We start from the raw sequence: 20,297 nt of genomic DNA, 5'->3' as shown, positions 1-20,297 counted from the left end.
ACCAAACCCAATCGCCCAAATCACTGGTCCAGATTCAGAGCTCCAGGCTTGGCTGACTCAGTTAAGCAAAACCAAAACCAAAAAAGGAGCACAAGCCAACCTCAACAGGTAGGAACTCAGAAGTTGAGCTGTACAATAAAATAATGTAAAGCTTGTCGATTATTTATTGTAGTGCACAATTAAAAACAGAATAAAAACTTCATAAAAACTATACAGAACTAACAGCACATAAGACCAAATGTGCTTCATTCCTACTGGGTCTTCCTCAATGATCAGAACTGGGATGATACACTCTTATATTAAATATATTAAACTCTTTATAAAGCGTAGCTGAGTGGTTGAATGGGATCTGTACATTATGGCTCCAACAAATATATGTAAATGTTATCCTTTTTGGAGACCACGTCCTATGATATGTGCCCGGGGTCACCACTCTTAGCTATTATTTAATTCTGTGCTGAGAGGGTATCTCATGTGCGTCAGAAAAAAGCCTCTGCTCAATTCTGCCAAAAAACAACAACAAATGTCCTGGTTTGGTCCACTGGTTGGTGTCCCCCCTCCAAAGCATCCATCTTCTGCAGCAGAACTGTTCTGTGTAGTCTGGAGGTGAGCTGTAATTCCAGGGGATCCCCAGGTCCCGCCTGGAGGCTAAGCATGAAGACCGTGAGGGGCAAATGTATAATAAAAGTTCCCCAAATTGTTTTGTGGGAGTCAGAGATTCAGTCAAGGCTGCCTTATTCTAACTTGCTGTAACTCTCAGTAACTTTGGGGCATTTCTGTTCAGACTTGAATGCTCTTACTGCAACCCCCATGTTTAAAAGTTTAAAAATCATCCCAGATTGTTTTAAGAAGCAGTGCTGATGACTCCCTCACACCTGTGTAGGGCGGGGCTCTGACTAGAGTGGTGGAAGGGCCGGTGGGCTTGTGAACAGCTCTGGGCCACGCCCTGTGTCCATTCACTTTTTGGCTTGGCTGTTTTCTTTTATATACATATATATATATATACACATACATACATACATACATACATACATACATACATACATACATACATACATACATACATACATACATACATACATACATATATATTCCTTTATATACATTTTTAGAATATACAGGGTTGCAATTCCCACTGAAATTCTTCTCCCGCAGTCATTGTTTTAGTCTGATGTTGTTCAATTATTTTATCCAGCAAGGTTCATATCTAATTAAGATTGCCCTAATCGGATCCTTTTTCGGTTTGTTTGTCTGGGTTCCCTTCTCCTTCTTTTCTCCTCCTTTCTTTAGAGAAAGTTGAACGGGAACTCCTGACCCAAATTGATCTGCTGGTGTTGTCGTTTGCAGACCTGACTGCAGGAGCCGTTTCCACTGGGGCTGTAGAAGAGTGATCTGGAGGAGAAAGGAGGGGAGTTGACTGGCCAGATGTGATTCATATTAATCGTCATCCATTATTATAGCCCACCTTGTTTGTAGGACAGCCCATAATTAAGCGTTCAGACAGTGAATTGCGACGCCCTTTGAACATCTCCATGCAGACATAACGGGAGTCCTGGCGAAGCTCCGTCATTTGAGAGCGGGGTTGGCAGAATCACAGAATCCCAGAGGGGGAAGGGACCACGGAGGCCATCTAGTCCAACCCCCCGCTCAACGCAAGATCAGCCCAAAGCATCCTAAAGCGGGTTAAATCCTCGCCCAGCTCCGGTCTTCAGGGAGTTCTTGATAAGGGAAGAAGCGTCGACCGCAAAGCTGTTTCGTTCTTGCTCGGACCCCAACCCGCCCCCACCTGGCGAGGCGTCTCCCGAGCGGGAGGTGGCAGCCTCCCAACAGAGCCTCCAGGGTGGGCGGGGGACTTTTCTCCGCCGGCTCCTTCGCCTGCAGCGCCGAAAGGGTTAAGCCGAGCGAGCCGCTTCCCAGAGAGGCCCAGTAAGGAGGCTTCGCAATTGCAAGTGCAGAGGAGGGAGGAGGAAGGGACGCGCTTGGCAGCCGGACCCTGCCCGGGCAGCACGTTTACTCGCGAGTAAGTCGCGGGGCGAGGGGGGGAGAAACCTTTTGCAGCCGGACCCCGGGGAGGGTTACTCGCGAGTAAGCGTTGCGTTCCTGGGAGAGAGCCGGGCGGGTGTCCCGCGCTTGCTTGGGGGTTGCATTAAGCGGTTTGCAAAACGCCACAAAGAGGCTTTCAGGCGCTGCTCCGTGTGGCCCAAGATCCGGCTTCCCCTCGGCCGGGCAGGAGGAGGCCATCGGGGCAGTTCTCCCCGAGCTCTCTAGAGCTCGTCCTGCAGGCGCTGTGGAAGTGCCGGGACCCCCGTCCAGAAGGCCCTGGCCGGCCAGATGCTCCTCTTTGGGGCCGGGAACACCAGCCTGGCGGCACCGGAGGACTACTGGGACAGGCGGTCCCGAAGAGACCTCAGATCCCCCGGGCACGCCGGGTCCCTTGCCTTGAGCCCTGCCGAGAAGGCAAGAATCGAATAGCAGGAATACGCACACACACACACACACACACACACACACACACACACGGACATGCCTCAACTTTTGTTAGCCACTTTGGTGGCTCTTCCGGGGGGCAGAGAGGCAGGATCCGGATTGTATCCCCCAAAATATATCAAATGCTCAGCCGTGTTGGTCCGAGAGAGGCCCCCTCTCCCCCTCCCCCTTGGCTCAGAGGGAGCTGCTGCCTGCTGAGGAGGTATTTGCAGCGGCTGAGCCCCTCCCTGTCCCCAGGCAGGCAGATCCCCAGGAGTCCGAGGGCGAGAGCTGACACAGGGGCATAATCCGCATCCACAAACCGGACAAGGAGGCCCCACCTCACTCCCTGGTTCGGTCCTAACATGGCTCTTGTGCAGGATCAATGATGTCGCTCTGTTCTCTTTTGGTTTCCTTCGACCTTTCTGGGATGTTTTCAACTCTTTCTTTGTAGCCACGTGGGGATCTACCCACAGCTGGAGGGGACCTGAGGGGACAGGAAGGAGATGGGAGAGGAGGACCCAGAAGGACCGGGAACAAGCAGAGGCCCCCATCCCACCCAAGCCGGGAGTGGGGTTGAATTCTGGGAGAGAGCTGGGCTGGAGATCTTGATTCAGGACACCGTGACCTCAGACATACGCAGCCGAAGCTTCCGGCCGTTCCGCTACCAGGAGGCCGCTGGGCCCCGGGAGGTTTGCAGCCGGCTCCACGGACTCTGCAGCCGCTGGCTGGAGCCGGAGAGGAGCACCAAGAGGCAGATGCTGGACCGGGTGACCCTGGAGCAGTTCCTGGCCCTCCTGCCCCGGGAGATGCAGGGCTGGGTGAGAGGATGCGGGCCGGAGAGCAGCGCCCAGGCGGTGGCCCTGGCCGAAGGCTTCCTCCTCAGCCAGGCCCAGGAGGAGGGGCAGGCCGAGCAGGTGAGGGGATGCCCTTCGCTCCGTTCAAAGGATGCCCTTACCTGAAGGTTTCCTGGCTCTAGAGAATTTGCCCTGCAGGGGGAAACCCACCCCTGACTCCTGGCCCTGTGGATGAAGCAGCCCTGCTGGCCGATGCAGGGCTGAGGAGTCCGGGAGTGGGGCAGGATCCGCCTCCTCGGCCTCTTCCATTCCTCCTCTTCGCTCTCTCCTTCTCTTTCAGATGAGGGGACCAGCAGTGAAGACGGAAGGGCAGTTCTCTGCGGAGGAGGGCCGGAGGGCTCAGGCCCTGGAGAAAGCTCCAGATGCCCTCTCACGTGGTAAGGCTGGTTTGTGTAGGAAAAGAAGAAGAGCCGGGGTTTGTACCTCACATTTTGCTTCGCAAAGGACTTTCAAAGCAGCTTACAAGCCCCTTTCCCTGCCTCTTCCCCACGACAGACACCCTGTGAGTAGGTGAGGCTGAGAGAGCTCTGAGAGAACTGGGTCTGGCCCAAGGTCACCCAGCTGGCTGCCTGTGGAGGAGATGTGGGGAGTCTAGCCTGGTTCTCCAGATTAGAGAGCTCTGCCCACAACCATGACACCCAGTCGGCTTTGGGACAGGAGAAGAAGGAAATGCATCTGCACACGACACAGAGTCAGGTTCTGGGATTGACACCCACGGATGGACACTCCCTTGCAAGGCGATTTGAGGGATTCATAGCAGGCAATTCAATTCTTATTCTCATTGATTGGAATATCTCCCAGCCACCTTCTACCTGTCGGTGGGCTTCAAAGCAACTCACAAAAGCAACAGTAGACCAATCCACAGCCGATGAATGGAACCTCCATGTTCTGGGGTAGCGTACCTCTCAACAAGCACCGCTCGTGGCCCCCAGTTGCCTTCTGTGGCCCTGCTGGGAGGGTTCCCAGGAGCACCTGAAGGGCCACGCTCAGGCAGAGGAGAGTGGACGACGGAGACGTGTCTTGTGATGCCGTCTCTGTCCCCCTTCCTTTTCTCCTGCCAGGCCGGACCCAAGGGCCTGTGGGAGGGCCCAGCTGGTGGGAGAAGGGAGGGCCTGGGACTGGGGTCGGATCCCGCAAGGAGGCTTTCGTTTTCTTGAACTCCGGAGATCGCAGAGCACGTTTCGGCTCTCACAGAAATCTCGAGGGTCAGCAGTATTTAGAAGCCCCCGAGGCGCATGGGTACCTGGGGCTTCTCTTCCGCCCCTCCGACGATTCACTAACCCCCTAAACACACCTTGACATTTCAGAGCCCTGGGAAGGAGGGGGCAGGAAGCCGGACTCGGAAAAGCAAACCAGCGAGGGAGTCTAGGCTAACAGTCTTCTTTCCTCCGTGGTCTCCCTCTCAGGCCGGGAAGAAGCGCTGTGGAGCCATCAGGTCTCCAGAGAAGGCGAAAGGGCGGCTGCACCTTCAGTCCAGGTAAGGGCGGGAGACAGGTGGGATCCCCCCTCCCTTTTCCAGGGGGCTTGTGCTCCTGCGGTTGCTGCCCAGGCGTCCGAGGGAGAGAGGCTGTGAATGCCGCTCCCTTTGCCTGTGCCCAGCTCTGCATCCGGTGCCCTCCCCGACTGCCCCTGCCAGTGTGCCAACTCTGCTTGGCCCGACCTCTGAGGAGGGAATCTGCCTCCTCTTCCAGCATCCCTTCTCCTTCGAGGACGTGGCCGTGTCTTTCTCGGAGGCCGAGTGGGCCCTGCTGGATCGGGGCCAGAGAGCTCTCTACAGGGAAGTCATGCTGGAGAACTACGGGAGTGTGGCCTCCCTGGGTAAGGATCTCTCTTGGGGGCCAAAGGGGCCAATTCCTGCCACTGAAATGAGGTGTGGATCCAACTATTGAGCAGGCCTGCCCTGCTGGGGTTCTTGAGGAGTCAGGCTGGCAGGGAAAGTGCCGTTCCGGGAGAGCGAGCCAAGCCCCCTGGGTGGCCCGGGGGCAACTGAGGCCTGTGTGGAGGAGGAGGGAGGCTGTCCTGCCTTGGAGACAAGAAGGGTCTGCTGAGGGGCCCCCAGAAAGGGGTCTGTTACCCAAGTCACTCATGCACAGCCGCCCCTGTAGCCGGCAAAAGCCAGCCGTGTGTATTGTGGGGTCAATCCCCAAGATTTCAAACCCATTTCTACCAGGGTGGAGATACAGACCGACACTCCAAAAAACAAACAAGACGATAAATGTATTAAGAGAAGGAGAAGCAGGTAAGAGAGACGACTTAAGAACAGTCAGGCAGAACGAGGAGAAAGGCTCATCAACTCTTCTCTCCAGCGGTCACCTACATGCCTTACCCCCCCCCCAAAAAAAACCCCACTGCTCTCCCTTCCAGAAATCCGGGGGGGGGGAGGTTCCCTTGACCTCAGGGAGCTGCTAGCCTCCCCCTGTCCTGCAGCAGAATTTTTTTCGGAGGAAGGAGATCAGCCGCAGGAAATCAAGGCTTGTGAATGAAGAGAGCCTGGCTGACAGCCTGGCCAGTTTCCTGGGTCCTGGGAGGGCCTCCTCCTTCATTCCGGCAGCAGATTTAGAGCAGACTCTTGGGGGAATTCCAGGAGTTCTCCTTGGAAGAGGCTGTCGGAAGCTGCAGAGGCAAGGGGGAAGCCAGTTTTCACTGTGCAATATTGCATGCTTCAACGTACAGCGGAAGCGAGCCCCTGAATCACTTAGGGCAGGGGTAGTCAAACTGTGGCCCTCCAGATGTCCATGGACTACAATTCCCAGGAGCCCCTGCCAGCATTCGCTGGCAGGGGCTCCTGGGAATTGTAGTCCACGGACATCTGGAGGGCCGCAGTTTGACTACCCCTGACTTAGGGTGTGGATGGGATGTCAGGTGGAAATCAGAACTGCTTCTGTGGGTCCTAACTGGACCTCTCTCTTTATTACCAACAGGGGGTTATCAGGGGAATGAGGAAGGGGAGGAGCTGCATCACGAATCGCCAGAGGACTTCAGGGGAAACGTCTGGAATCAAGTTAGACCCAAGACGCAGAAAGGATCCCAGTTGGCTGAGAAGAGAGATCAACTCGTGCCTCTCCAAGAGGGAGATTTCCATGAATTAATTCACATGACGGAGGAAACATGCCAGTGCTCGGAGTGCGGAGTGAGCTTCTCGGATGAGGTGCACTATAAGGTCCACCTGCAAATGCCGAGTGGAAAGAAGACCCATCAGGGAGTGGAGGGTGGAAAGAGCTTCCTTTGCAGAGCAGAGCTCTTTGACCATCAGCAAACACATCCTGGGGAGACACTTCACAGTTGTTCAGACCGTGACGACAGTTTCTCACAGAAACCAGACCTTATGAAAAACCAAAGCATTGATGCGGGAGAGAAGCCATGTACCAACGCAGAGACCGGACTGCCACTCTCTAATGGAAGGCAGCTTAATATACATGCCCCAAGTCACATTACAATGAAGGCACGGAAGTGCTTCCTGTGTGGGATGTACTTTAAATACAGATCACAGCTGCTTGTGCACCAAAGAACCCACACAGGGGAGAAACCGTTTGCATATTCAGAATACGGAAGGAGATTCACTCAGAGTAGCAGTTTCCTTCTGCATCAAAGTACCCACAAAGGGGAGAAACCTTTTGAATGCTCAGAGTGCGGAAAGAGATTCAGTCGGGTTGGTAATCTTCAACAACATCAAAGAACTCACACGGGGGAGAAACTTTTTGAATGCTCAGAATGTGGAAAGCAAGTGGGTAACAGAAACAATTTTCAACGGCATCTAATATCCCACACAAAGGCGAAAGGTTTTGAATGCTTAGAGTGTGAAAAGAGATTCAGTCGGAGTAGAGATCTCCTAGTGCATCAAAGAACCCACACTGGGGAGAAACCTTTTGAATGCTCAGAATGTGGAAAGAAATTCAGTCAAGTTGGTAATCTTCATATACATGAAAGAAGCCACACAGGGGAGAAACCTTTTCAATGTTCAGAATGTGGAAAGAGATTCAGTCAGAGCGGAAGTCTTTTACTGCATCAAAAAATCCACAAAGGGGAAAAACCTTATGAATGCTCAGAGTGCCAAAAAAAATTTAGTCGAAATCCTGACTTTCAGAGGCACCTAAGAACCCACACAGGAGAGAAACCTTTTGAATGCTCAGAATGTGGAAAGAGGTTCACTCAGAGTGGCGACCTCCTACTTCATCAAAGAACCCACACAGGAGAGAAACCTTTTGAATGCTCAGAATGTGGAAAGAGATTCAGTCAGAGTGGAAATCTCTTACTGCATCAGAGAACCCACACTGGAGAGAAACCTTTTGAATGCTCAGAATGTGGGAAAAGATTCTGTCAGAGTCGCGATCTCCTACTGCATCAAAGAATCCACACAGGGGAGAAACCTTTTGAATGCTCAGAATGTGGAAAAAGATTCAGTGGGACCGATATTCTTCGACGTCATCAAAGAACCCACACAAAGGAGAAACAGTTTAAGTGCTCAGAGTGTGGGAAAAGATTCAGGTGGAGTAGAGATCTTCTCGTACATCAAAGAACCCATACAGGGGATAAACCTTTTGAATGTTCAAAATGCGGAAAGAGATTCACTCAGAGTGGCAGTCTTCTAGTTCATCAAAGAACTCATATAAGGGAGAAACCTTTTGAGTGATCAGAATGTTGGAAAGAAATTCAATCCAAGTGGCACTATTTAGCATCAACAAGGAACTCACAAAGACTGTTTACGCACTGGAGGCTTCATGCTGAGCTGCAGGCTGGAGTTTTACTTGTGGCAGGTTGCCCCACCTCTTCCTGCACCCACACAAGGGAGCATTTGGCCCGGTGTGCCTTATCCGCCCCCGATTTGTGCTCCTGCATGAGAGCTGGGGCAGTGAAGTTCCCAGTGCGTAAATGGTCAAAGAGGAGAAATCGTTGTATGCTCAGAGTCTGGAAAGGCCTTCAACTGGAGCATCCGTTTTTAACAACATCTAAGAACCTCTCCCTAAGAAAACATATTTTTGAATGCAGAGAGTGAGAAATGAAATGCATTCATAGATGTGATCTTCAATAGCCTCTATGAACTCATACAGGGGAGAATCCTGAATGCTGAGCTTGTGGGAAGAGATTCCGTTAGTCTGGCCATCTTGAACAACATGAACGAACTCATGCAATGAGAAACCATATAACTGCATAGCTTATGGTGAAATATTTTTGTATTTCACACATGACTATAGAAACAGCTGAAATCGTATATTTTTGTAAATTGTAAATGCTTGTACCTGCCCAAAATCCTGACCCTAACCTGGAAGAAACAGATAATTGGACCAAAGACAGAACTCAAATAAACCACACGAGGGAGGAAGAAAAGATGTATTCGGAGGGTGGAGGGTGATTCAAGAGGGTAGAAGGGAAAACTTCTTGTTCTAACTGAAGACAAGGTTCAGATCGTCTGCTGCAAGGAAAATCAAAACCTGAGAAACTACTTTTGTTGAATTGGAGATAGAAGACCTACATTTCTTTTCCTGTTCCAATGAATTAACTGTAATCCCGACTGTTGTGTTACTAGTTTTGTTTTCCAATATTAACAGGCTTATCGATATTCGATATTACAAGGGTTTGGCATGATTTTGGGGTTGTTGGGTTTTTTGTTTGTAGGAAGTTGATAAATTTATATTATTGTATTATTTCGGGGAAACCTTTTCCCCTTAATTAAATTTGTTTGTTTTTCAAGCTCTAGTTTTCCACATCTTTTCTACTCCTTTCCTACATATTTCTCTCCCCCCCCCCTGTTTTATGTTTCTTGTCCTCCAGAAAATTTCCGTTATTTATAAAAACACGATACAGGTAGGACATTAATGGCCATCTGTTGGGCACCTCTCTTCCTTGTTGCTCAGCCAAGAATTAGCGACCCTGTGTCTTCCTTGATTTCCAGTTTGTTGATCAATCCATGGAAGGAAGTGAGTTGGTTTCATTCTTTCTTAAAATCCTGCTAAACTGGAAAGTTCACAATTGAAAGATTTTTGGCTAGGGACCAGCGTGTATTTGTGGATCTGTGTAACCAATTCAAATAGCAATATCAAATAAATGTTTACTATTTATTTATTTATTTATTTATTGTATTTATATACCGCCCACCCCAAAGGCTCAGGGCGGTTTACATGGAACAAGAAAAATGATACAGGTAACATCATTTCTAAAACAGCAAAGTGAATAACAATAATATTAATATAATAACAGTAACATTAAGGAATGGTGGGACTACAAGGAGCCTCAGCTCAACTCAGTAGTACAGATTTGTAGCAGTCGGAGTAGGAGGGGGGGGCTTGGGGGCCAACTGGAAGTGATGGTTTAGGTCGGCCTCAAACAAATGCCCTGCGGAGGAGCTCCCTTTTGCAGGCCTTGCGGAACTGTTTAATGGAAGAACAGAATCACAGTGCAGAAAACCTGAGTTGCTGATTGTTGAATGTTAAATTCTGAACTGTGTTATTCAATAAAAGTTCCCATTGTTAAAGATGTTAGTATATATCAAGGTCAAAAGCTTATTGTACTGCATTGGAATGCGAAAGTTCCTCATGTTATGAGCCAAAAGGAAAGACAGTATATACCCGTATTTGCCGGCGTATAAGATGACCCCCCAACATTTCCGCTCAAAATACAGTACTATGGGCCACTATGGGCAGCTCTGTCTATCCCAACTGAAGTGCACCCGGCGTATAAGACGACCCCCCCACTTGGAGGCAGGTTTTTCAGGGGGGGGAAGTAGTCTTATACGCCAGCAAATACTGTAAATACATAAAATAATAATAATAATAAATCCTGCAGACGGAAGCCCTCGAGATGCCGGCTGTGGTACGGTCCTCCACCTAAACTGCTGAGCTCCAGTTTCCAGCCCAAGGGGAGCTTTTCCCGCGAGGACGGGGTGCCTCGACCCCACCGCTTCCTTCCCTGAGGGGAGACGGCCATTTCGGCAACACGGCTGCGTCCAGCGAGGGGTTGGCTGGGCTGTCCGGAGGGTCCTCGGCCTCGGGGAGTCGGTGGCCGACATACTGAGGTGCAGCCAATTCATATAAAGCGAATTCTCCCACCCCCCTTTCCAGTCATCCGCATAAGAAATTCTCCTCAGGAGACTATCAGCATCTATATAGTTTCCATAGGAAGGGGGGGGGAATCGCGCCTTTTCTTCCTTATAAGGAAAGGTGCGGCTCTTGCGCGCCCTCTGGTGGGATCGGGGCGGCACTGCAGGCGCTCGCCCAAGAGAATTCCGGAGGGGCTTCGCAGGGGACCGGGCGCAGCGGGCGGGCGGGGCGGCTCCCTTCAAGGGCCCCTGGTTGCCATGGAGGTTGGAGAGGGGGCGTGGCCTGGAATCCGGGCAGGCGTTCCTCCCACCCTCGCCCTGGGGGCGGCAGCAGAGAGCCCGCCCGCTTTGTCTTGGGGAGAGCGCCCCCTGCTGGACCGGGCAGGATGCAGCCCCCACCCCCCCCACCCTTGGGTCTCCGGCTGTGCGGAAGCTGCAGGGCCGCTTTCCAGGCGGAAGCGCAGGCCTTGAACTCCGCTCCCTCCGCCTGCAGCGCCGAAAGGGTTAAGCCAGCGAGCGGATTCCTAGAGGGGCCCAGCCGGGCGGGGAAGGGCTCGTTTCCGGGGCCTTGGGGGGGAGGGGGCGCATTGCATGGCCCAGAAGACCCGGCAGGGGTGGGGGGGAGACAAAGCCCTCTGCAGGCGGACCCGGGCAGCTCGGCTCGCAGGTGAGTCCTGGGGAGGCAGACCCTGCCCAGTCCGGCAGAGGGTGCCAGATCCCGGCCGGGAAACTCCAGGGGATTTTGGGCTGGAACCGGGAGGACCAGGACCTCCTTCGTGGGGCCCAGGGCCAAAGGACACCCCCTCAAGAGCCCTTTCCTCCTCGGAAGGGGGGCCGATCTCTGCAGCTGGAGAGGAGGGGTCATTCCGGGGGATCCCCAGGTCCCCCCTGGAGGCTCCCAAGCAGCCCCTTTCTCCAGAGCTGTCATTTTGGGGGATCTCCAGTGCGTACCTGGAGGGTGGCATCCCTGGACCTCCTGGGGCACAAGGCCCCAAAGCCTCTCCTCCCAAGCAGCCCTTTTCTAGGGGGGGGGGGTGTGAAATGACTGATCTCTGCAGTCTAGAGGGGAGCTAGTCCGGGGGTTCCCCAGGTCCCCCCTGGAGGCTGGCATCCCTTCCTCCAGGTCTTCTAGGCCACCCCGTCTGCCCTCAGTCCTTTTCAGGCTGTTTTCCGGCCAGCCTCTGCGACAGAGAGGACCTTTGTGGACCACCTCTGGTCGAGATGCAGTCGAAGGTCTGGCCGCCCTTGCCATGGTGGGCCCTGCCCCCTTCCCAGAACGGCCCACAGGCAGAATGAGGCAGTCGGCCTTGCGCAGGGGACAAGTTCAAATCGTGGTCATGTATCTATGTTGTAAGGTTGTGCTGCATACTTTTCTGTGAGCCTGTCTTGCTGTCTTGCATTTGCTTAAAAGTTGACAGTGGCTCTCACACAGGGCAGTTCTTTTGCCATGCAGGGTATCAGGCATGTGAGTAACTTATTCTTTAAATAGGCGGAGGAGGAGTGGGGAGTCAAAGCCGGCTCTCCAGACAGGAGTCTGCCACCCTTTAACCACAACGCCAGACGGGCTCTCTCAGTGGGGGACCTTCACCAGCATAAGGCAGCGGTTGTGAGCAGCAGAATCTTTCCTGGAGAACTGGGTTCAGTTCCCCACTTCTCCTCCACGTGAAGCCTGCTGGGCGACCTTGGGCCAATCACGGTTCTCTCAGCCTGCCTCATAAGGGGCCTTTTGTGCAGAAAGGAAGGGAAGATAATTGTAAGCTGCGTTGGGACCCCTCAAGGGTATCTAAACCTTCTGTCTTCTCTCCTTTGCCCCTGCTCTGCACACCTTGCTTAAGCCCGAATCATCGCTTGGGGGTTAGCTGTCCCCCATATACAGATGACACACTGCTGCCAATGTCCTTCTTCAAGCCCGATGCAACGCGTTTTGGCTGGTGCTCCCCTCCCTATGGGCTGTTTCCGTGGGGCTTCACGTTCATCCAGGCAGCCCCTGTGCCCTGGCCAGGAAGGACTTGAGGACTCCCTGTCTTTGCCCCTTGACTGGCTGCTTGGTCGGGGCCCGTGGAGGAGATGCCTGCAGTGGTGAAGCTGTTTCTAGTCATTGTGTCCCACAGGGAGGCACACAGGGGTTCTCCAGATACCCATGGACTACAGTTCCCATGGGGGCTGGCATTGAAGTCCATGGACACTGGAGAGCCAGAGTGTCGCTACCTCGCTAGACGGACGTTCCTAGAAATCTGGGGCCAAGCCTGAGATGCAGTGCAGCATAAACAGCAGTAATCCTGACCCACAAGCTACAGCAAGGACATTCCTTCTGACCCACCGAGGCAGTCCTTTGGTGTCTGTTGCCCAGTGATGGAGCTCCGTTCTCTGTGGGCGTCTTGCTGCCTTTCTGATCTCTTCTCTCTTGTTTTATAGTCACACGAGTAAAGGTATCTTTCCGGTGTTGGAAGTGACCCAAAAGAAGAGGAAGGAAATGGAAGAGCAGGAACCAGAAGGACCTGGAACTGGCAAAAGATCGAGGAAAGACCCCCATCCCATCCAAGCAGGGAGTGGGGTTGAATTCTGGGAGAGAGCTGGGCCGGAGATCTTGATTCAGGACACTACGACCTCAGATGTACGCAGCAGATGCTTCCGGCAGTTCTGCTACCATGAGGCCGATGGGCCCCGAGAGGTTTGCAGCCGGCTCCACGGACTTTGCAGCCGCTGGCTGGAGCCAGAGAGGCACACCAAGAAGCAGATGTTGGACCTGGTGATCCTGGAGCAGTTCCTGGCCATCCTGCCCCGGGAGATGCAGGGCTGGGTGAGAGGATGCGGGCCGGAGAGCAGCGCCCAGGCAGTGACGCTGGCTGAAGGTTTCCTCCAGAGCCGGGCAGAGGAGAAGAGGCAGGCAGAGCAGGTGAGCGGGTTTCCTTTGCTCAGTTCAACTCACAACCTTATCCTAAGTCCTTGCCAGATATTTCCGCTTCTAGAGCGTTTGCTCGTCTGGAAAGAAACCCAGATTCTTGCCTCTACGATGGAACCAGCCGTGCTGGTCAATGCAGGGATAAAGAAGAAGAGAAGACCTAGTTTTTTATACTCTGCTTTTCACTACCCGAAGGAATCTCCATGCAGCTTACAAACACCTTTCCCTTTCTCTCCCACAAGAGACATCCTGTGAGGGAGGTGGGGCTAAGTGAGCTCGAACAGAACTACTCTGAGAGAACAGGCCTGTGACAGGCCAAAGACCATGTTTGCTTCTGGCTCATGCCATAGCAGCTTGACCAAAGTCCCAAGGTGGCCCTCAAGCAATCAGTTGGTTTCTCTCCTGCAAGTTCTCCCTCCCATTTTCTCGAGACCTCCTTGGGCAAACCTGTTTTCTTATCACTTTTTGTATATTATGATTGTGGTCTTCCTAGGTGCTAAGTTGTCAATCGTACTTTCACTTTGAAGATAAGGAGGGGGTGCATTGTGTGAGATCACAGAATGTGGGAAACCAACTCTATAATTGTCTCAGTGGTCAGTTTCAGCAACAAAGCGTTCTGTGTAGCCGTTAGCATGTCTTTCCAATAAACTACTGATAGTTCTTTTCTGAGACTCGGAGTAACCTTCTTGGGGAGAACTGCCATGCCCCATGACACCCAAGGTTGCCCGGCTGGCTGCACGTGGAGGAGGAGTGGGGAGTCAAGCCCAGTTCTCCAGATCGGAGGCCGCTGCTCTTTACCACCACGACACCCTGAAGAGCCTGGGAGTGGGGCAGGATCCATCTGTTCAGCCTCTACCCTTCCTTCTCTTACCCGTCTCCTTTCTTGCCCTTTCAGATGTGGGAACCAATAGTGAAGATGGAAGCTGACTTCTCTGAGGAGGAAGGGTCTCCTTCGGAGGAAGGGCAGGGGGCTCAGGCCCAGGAGTTGGGCCAGGGCACTCTTTCACGTGGTAAGACTGTTTGGTGGCCTGATGGGATCGGGACACGTCGTGACGTTCATAGGTCGATAGAGGAAGTAGTTGTGTCACCAACGCAGACTTAGCTAGTGGGACTCAGTACCCCAGGATGTCCTCATAGCCATTCCCTCGAAGGCCGATTAGACAGATCTCTGGGAGGCATTTGCATTTTATTTTGTTTGAATAAAAATATTTGTACTTTACCTCCATTCTGGGACTCCAGGTGGCTCAGGAAAAGGGAAGGTAGACAGATTGGGGACTGTTATTAGCCATTGTGAAAATGAAACCTCCGTGTTCCAAGGCTAGTCACAGTCCTGTTAGAGCTGTTAGAGCAGTTCTGTCAGAGCTCTCTCATCCCCACCTACCTCACACGGTGTCTGTTGTGGGGAGAGGAAGGGAAGGTGATGGGAAGCCACTTTGAGACTCCTTTGGGAGGGGAAAAGTGGGGTATAAAAACCTCCTCTTCTTCTCCCTATTAAAATTTATGTTGTTGGTTATGGCCCAATTTCCCAATCTATCCAGATCTCCTTGGATAGGAGTCCTTTCTTCTGGGCCACGGGGCATCCCACCCAAGTTACCCGACAGGAAGCATGTCTCCTCTACCTAGGAGCTCAAGTGAGAACTTTGCGCACCGTCAGGAACTTGGGGGTGACCTTTGATGCCTCCCTCTTGATGGAGGAGTCCAAAAGCAAGCAGGTCTGTGTATAAATGGTAATGACTCTTATCAACAGTTCTATTGTGAAATAAAACACTATATACGTGTTGTGTTTCCTGGTCCCAAATTACTCTGATAATCCACAGCTTATAGGCAGAAATTTTTACATAAATTTTCACCGGAGCACTCGACCCTAGCTCTGACAGTGGAAACGAAATGTACACCTGTTGATCCTGATTGTGTCTCCCTCCTTATTCCAGCCAAAGAGACCAAGAAACCGGTTGAGGAATTCCAGGAGTTCTCCCTGGAAAGTGATGAGGAAGGAGGGTCTGAGTGCAGCTTCCGGGATCGAGACGGACCAGAGAGGCAGGAGGGAGGCCACAGGAAGCAGACGAGGGGAAAAGCCACGCCTGGTCAAGGAGGCAGTGCCTGTGCAGGAATCCACACGGGGGAGGAGGATCTGGAGGTGCAGAAGGCCCATAACTGCTTGCAGTGTGGAAAGAGCTTCCCGTGTGGAGAAGACCTCATAGCGCACCAGAGAATCCACATAGGGGAGAAGCTCTACTGCTGCTCTGACTGTGCCGAGAGGTTCTCTGAGCAATCGGAGCTGCTTCAGCACCAGAGGGAGACGTCCCACCATCCCGGAGGGGAGGCGTTTATCTGCTCCGAGAGCGGGAAGAGCTCATTCAACGGGAAGGCTCACAAATGCTTCTGGTGCGGGAGGCATTTCGAGTGCCGGGCGCATCTCCTCCTGCACCAAGCGACCCATGCAGAGGAGAAACCTTTTGAATGTTTGGAGTGTGGCAACAGATTCCAGCACCGGGTTCACCTTCGAGCGCATCAGCGGATCCACACGGGGGAGAAGCCTTTCGAGTGCTCCGAGTGCGGGAAGAGATTCAGTCGGAGTAGCCATCTCCAGAGGCACCTGAGAACTCACGTCGGGGAGAAACCCTTTGAATGTCCCGAGTGTGGGAAGAGCTTCACCTGGAGATACCAGCTTCAGCAGCATCAAACGACCCACACAAAGGAGAAGCCATTTGAGTGCTCCGAGTGCGGGAAGAGCTTCACCTGGAGAGGCCAACTGCAGAGGCATCAGAGGACCCACGGAGGAGAGAACCCCTTTGAGTGCTCGGAGTGTGGGAAGAAATTCCGGTGGAGTGAGGATCTTCAGCAGCATCAGAGAACCCACACAGGGGAGAAACCTTTCCAGTGCTCCGAGTGCGGGAAGCGATTCAGCCTCAGCGGCAGTCTTCAGCGGCATCAAAGAATCCACACGGGGGAGAAGCCTTTTGAATGCCTCGAGTGTGGCAAGAGATTTTGTTGGCGTTTCAACCTTCAGCACCATCAAAGAACCCACACGGGGGAGAAACCTTTTGAATGCACCGAGTGCGGCAAGAGATTCACACATAAATCCAACCTCCAGCAACATCAGAAAACCCACAGGAGGGGGAACCCCGTCGACTGTGGCGAAGCCTTCCCTGTTTTCCACACCGTAGCGCCAACCGCCAACTATGCAGAGTTGAAACCATAAAAACTCCAGGAAGGAGCGTGCATCTGCTCAGAACCTGCCCTGTAACCATAGGAAAGGAGCAGAATTCAAACTAGAGAGAAACCGTATAAATGCTCAGCTTGTGGCATGAGCTCTCGCCATGAAGCGAGCCTCAAATAGATCTCATTGGCAAGGCAGCCAGGACCTGTTCGAGGGAGTGTGGCAGGGTCTTGATTAAAGCCAAACAACAAAGAAGGTCATGACGTCAGACACAAAAGCAAAATGCAGCGCTCTGAGAGGTAGAAGACAAATTCATTTCATTAGGATGCTCTATAATTACATGTTTAGTAGATGTATTAAAACAAGCCCCAAGCTGCACATTACACGATTTCAATTGGACAGTCCCCTGACAAAGAATAGCCTCCAAACTACATATGTTCAAAAGACTGGAGTTCCGGATAAAATCCCATTTCAATAAATCTTCATCAGTCAGCCAATTTTCTCTGCCACTTATCTTTAAAAGAAGTAATTCAAGCATTGTTATCACTATCAACGAGAATATAAAAATGACACCCATAATAGCAACAAGAGAAGGAAGGACTCCCTGGAGAAGAGCCTAATGCTGGGAGCGATTGAGGGCAAAAGAAGAAGGGGACGACAGAGAATGAGGTGGCTGGATGGAGTCACTGAAGCAGTCGGTGCAAACTTAAATGGACTCCAGGGAACAGTAGAGGACAGGAAGGCCTGGAGGATCATTGTCCATGGGGTCGCGATGGGTCGGACACGACTTTGCACCTAACAACAACAAGGCATAAAGCCATGAAAAATGGGCACTAAAGTGACAAGATATATATTTTACCTTAGTGGATTCTTATCTTCAGTTTGATCAGTTTTTATCAACAGTTTCAGTACCCAAGTGTTACGTCACAGAAATAATGAGATGATTTTGCAAACGAAATCACGTAATGTGCAGTTTGGGGAATGTTTTAACACCTCCACTAAATATATAACCTTATGGCATGTCATGGCTCCTAATGCGTAGGGTTTTGATTAAGTCACAAGTTCTCTCGGAGATCCTGCATTTCTCATGAGGCTGCCCGATTGTGGCAGGTTCATCGGATGGCCGGTCAGGTTGCTTAAGATTTTTCTTGTATCTCGGACAGTTCATGAAAGCCCTTGCAGAAATGCTATATTTGTTTCCTTTGAATGCAGAATTACTTTTGGACTTCTAGTCTTCCTTCAGAACAGAATGCCGGCATTGCAGGCATTTTGAGACATGCTTATTTGGCTTTTTCACCAGTAGTTAAGAACCGAGTGTTTCCCCGTTGGCAGCCTCCTGCTTTACGTTCAGAAGATTTAGCATGAGATAAAGAGAGCTGGTTTTCCCTGCCTAGGCCGGTGGATGTGAAGAGCCAGTCGGATTTCCCTGGATGGGACTCTCAGAGTAGCTGAGATGTATGACTGGCATTGTTTCGAGCCCCATGGTGCCGAAGGGCAGGCTAGCGAGTCTAACGCCATCCTTAGAAAAGTAAAACCTTTCGCCATGAATAGTTTGATGCAACAAGTGTTTAGCTCAGCTAGTTGTTCTTGTCCACACACGCCACAAACAAGTGTTGAAGCAAGAAGAGTGGTGAACAGTTGCTGGGGCAAAAAGGGTGGCAGAAATGAAGTTGTTTGTGCCACACACACACCAACGTCCAGAACGCCCTTTTGCAAAACTACCCCCCCCTCCAAGTGAGTACCTCGTGCCTGTCGAAATGTCTAATAAAAACAGGACAAGGGCACATAACCACCAGGTGATTACTGTATACCTGCCTGCTAACACCTGTGGATCTGCTTGCGCGTTACAAGAAGTTCGTGTAAAGTCATAAAGGACATCTGCACATGTCTAAAAGTTGGTTCTGCCTAGTTGTAGAAATTGTGCCGCTTCACTTGGTCTTTAAAGTTCAAGCTCTTAAAGCTAAAGTTTTCCTTTATTTGAATGATGTTCTGTCTGCTGCTTCAACCTTCCTGTTGCTTCCCTCCTTGGCCTTTGGCTCTCCAGGCAAAGGAGGCCAACAAGCTTGTGGGGGGGGGGATAAGTGCCCAAGAGTCAGCCCTCCCCTCATCTGGTAGATTTAAAGGGGTAGAAGAAGAAGACCTAAGCACAGTTGAGGATCATAATCTGAACACTGGCCTGCTTGAAACTTGATATAGTCTAATGCAGGGGTAGTCAAACTGCCCGCCCTCCAGATGTCCATGGACTACAATTCCCAGGAGCATTCGCTGGCAGGGGCTTCTGGGAATTGTGGTCCATGGACATCTGGAGGGCCGCAGTTTGACTACCCCGGTCTAACGTGATTGAGAAAAATTTGGAGATTTCATTTTATTGGCACTTGTTTTTGCAGCAGCTGTGGGGTTAATTGTCAACCATTTGTATTTTCTAACATCTTGTCTAATAAAATTGTTGTTGCCGGTAAAGAGTTGCTAGTTAATTTGTTTGCATTATCCAATCTAAGGCTTCTTTTCAGCCTTAACCGGCAGACGGTGCAGAGCCTTGCTGTGGTTAAAGAGGCAACCCCTAATCTGGAGGGCTAGATTTGATTCCCCCCTCCTCCTCCACATGCAGCCAGCTGGGGGACCTCAGGCCAGTCACAGTTCTCTCAGAGCTCTCTCAGCCCCACCTCCCTCACTAGGGTAGAGAAGACAACTGCAAGCTGATTTGAAGAAGATGAAGAGTTGGTTTTTATGCCCCACTTTTCACTGCCCCAAAGAGTCTCAAAGTGGCTTCCTATTGCCTTCCTCTCCCCACAACAGATGCCCTGTGAGGGAGAGGAGGCTGAGAGAGCTTCTGGCAGGACTGCTGTGCGAGAACAGCTGTATCAGGGCTGTGATGAGCCCAGGTCACCCAGCTGGCTGCATGTGGAGGAGGCAGGGTTTGAACCCTCTAGTCTCAGGAGCAAATTGCTTTTTAGATTTGCTAGAACTTATTCCTGCACACAACAATGGAATTCTCTTCACACACCCTAATTATAGCACCGCAAGGACAATGTTGTTGCATTTTGCAGGAGGCTCTGGGAGGAGAAGGGTTAAGAGCATTCTCTCCCTTGGGGGGGTCAGTCCCCCTTTTCATGGGTCACTTGTTGAGCCCCTTGGGCCATCCCTTGCCTTCTGGCTCTCCTTCCTCTTCCCTGGGCTTGGAGCCGTAGCAAGCCCACCTTTTTGAACCCAGTTTAAAAGGTAAAGGTAAAGGTATCCCCTGTGCAAGCACTGAGTCATGTCTGACCCTTGGGGTGACGCCCTCCAGCGTTTTCATGGCAGACTCAATACGGGGTGGTTTGCCAGTGCCTTCCCCAGTCATTACCGTTTTAGGGGCCCCTTTAAGACCAACCCAAGTTGAATTCGGGGTATAAATGCTTGGCCACAAAGAAGAGCTCCCGGAACAGTTTGCTTGGAGCTCTCTCAGCCCCACCAACCTCACCGGATGCCTGCTGTGGGGAGAGGAAGGGAAAGGCGGGTAAGCCCCTGCGGGACTCAGCATGGAGTCAAAGGCCAGACAGAATTAAGCCCTTCTTTGGCCAGTGGAAATTCTCCCTTTTATGCTGTTTTCCAAACATAACCCTGCAGCGCCATCTACTGGCAGAAGCTATGTCTGTCCTAATTACGTTAATATGTTTAAAGGTAAAGGTAAAGGTATCCCCTGTGCAAGCACCGAGTCATGTCTGACCCTTGGGGTGACGCCCTCTAGCGTTTTCATGGCAGACTCAATACGGGGTGGTTTGCCAGTGCCTTCCCCAGTCATGACCGTTTACCCCCCAGCAGCAAGCTGGGTACTCATTTTACCGACCTCGGAAGGATGGAAGGCTGAGTCAACCTTGAGCCGGCTGCTGGGATCGAACT

General features: G+C 51.7%; 2 protein-coding genes across 2 annotated transcripts in view; both read left to right on the top strand.

The window, feature by feature from the left end:
- The first annotated feature begins 2,972 nt into the window (after positions 1-2,972).
- LOC143833947 (uncharacterized) lies at positions 2,973-9,011 on the top strand. Its single transcript, XM_077330315.1, has 5 exons — positions 2,973-3,383; positions 3,604-3,700; positions 4,730-4,800; positions 5,015-5,141; positions 6,245-9,011. The coding sequence occupies exons 1-5, from the start codon at positions 2,973-2,975 to the stop codon at positions 7,951-7,953; spliced, it is 2,415 nt and encodes an 804-aa protein (XP_077186430.1). The 3' UTR covers positions 7,954-9,011.
- A 1,533-nt stretch (positions 9,012-10,544) lies between these two features.
- LOC143833797 (uncharacterized) overlaps positions 10,545-20,297 on the top strand; it is a 32,219-nt gene continuing 22,466 nt past the window's right edge. Inside the window, exons 1-4 of the mRNA XM_077330023.1 lie at positions 10,545-11,023; positions 12,772-13,252; positions 14,154-14,268; positions 15,190-16,456. Of these exons, the coding sequence (XP_077186138.1) occupies positions 10,743-11,023; positions 12,772-13,252; positions 14,154-14,268; positions 15,190-16,456 (2,144 nt within the window). The 5' untranslated portion in view covers positions 10,545-10,742. The remainder of the gene's footprint in view (positions 11,024-12,771; positions 13,253-14,153; positions 14,269-15,189; positions 16,457-20,297) is intronic.

Source organism: Paroedura picta, chromosome 3, assembly GCF_049243985.1.
Source record: "Paroedura picta isolate Pp20150507F chromosome 3, Ppicta_v3.0, whole genome shotgun sequence".
Lineage (NCBI taxonomy): Eukaryota > Metazoa > Chordata > Lepidosauria > Squamata > Gekkonidae > Paroedura > Paroedura picta.
The sequence above is the reverse complement of the archived record's forward strand: the minus strand, read 5'-3'. Positions and strand labels throughout refer to the sequence as shown.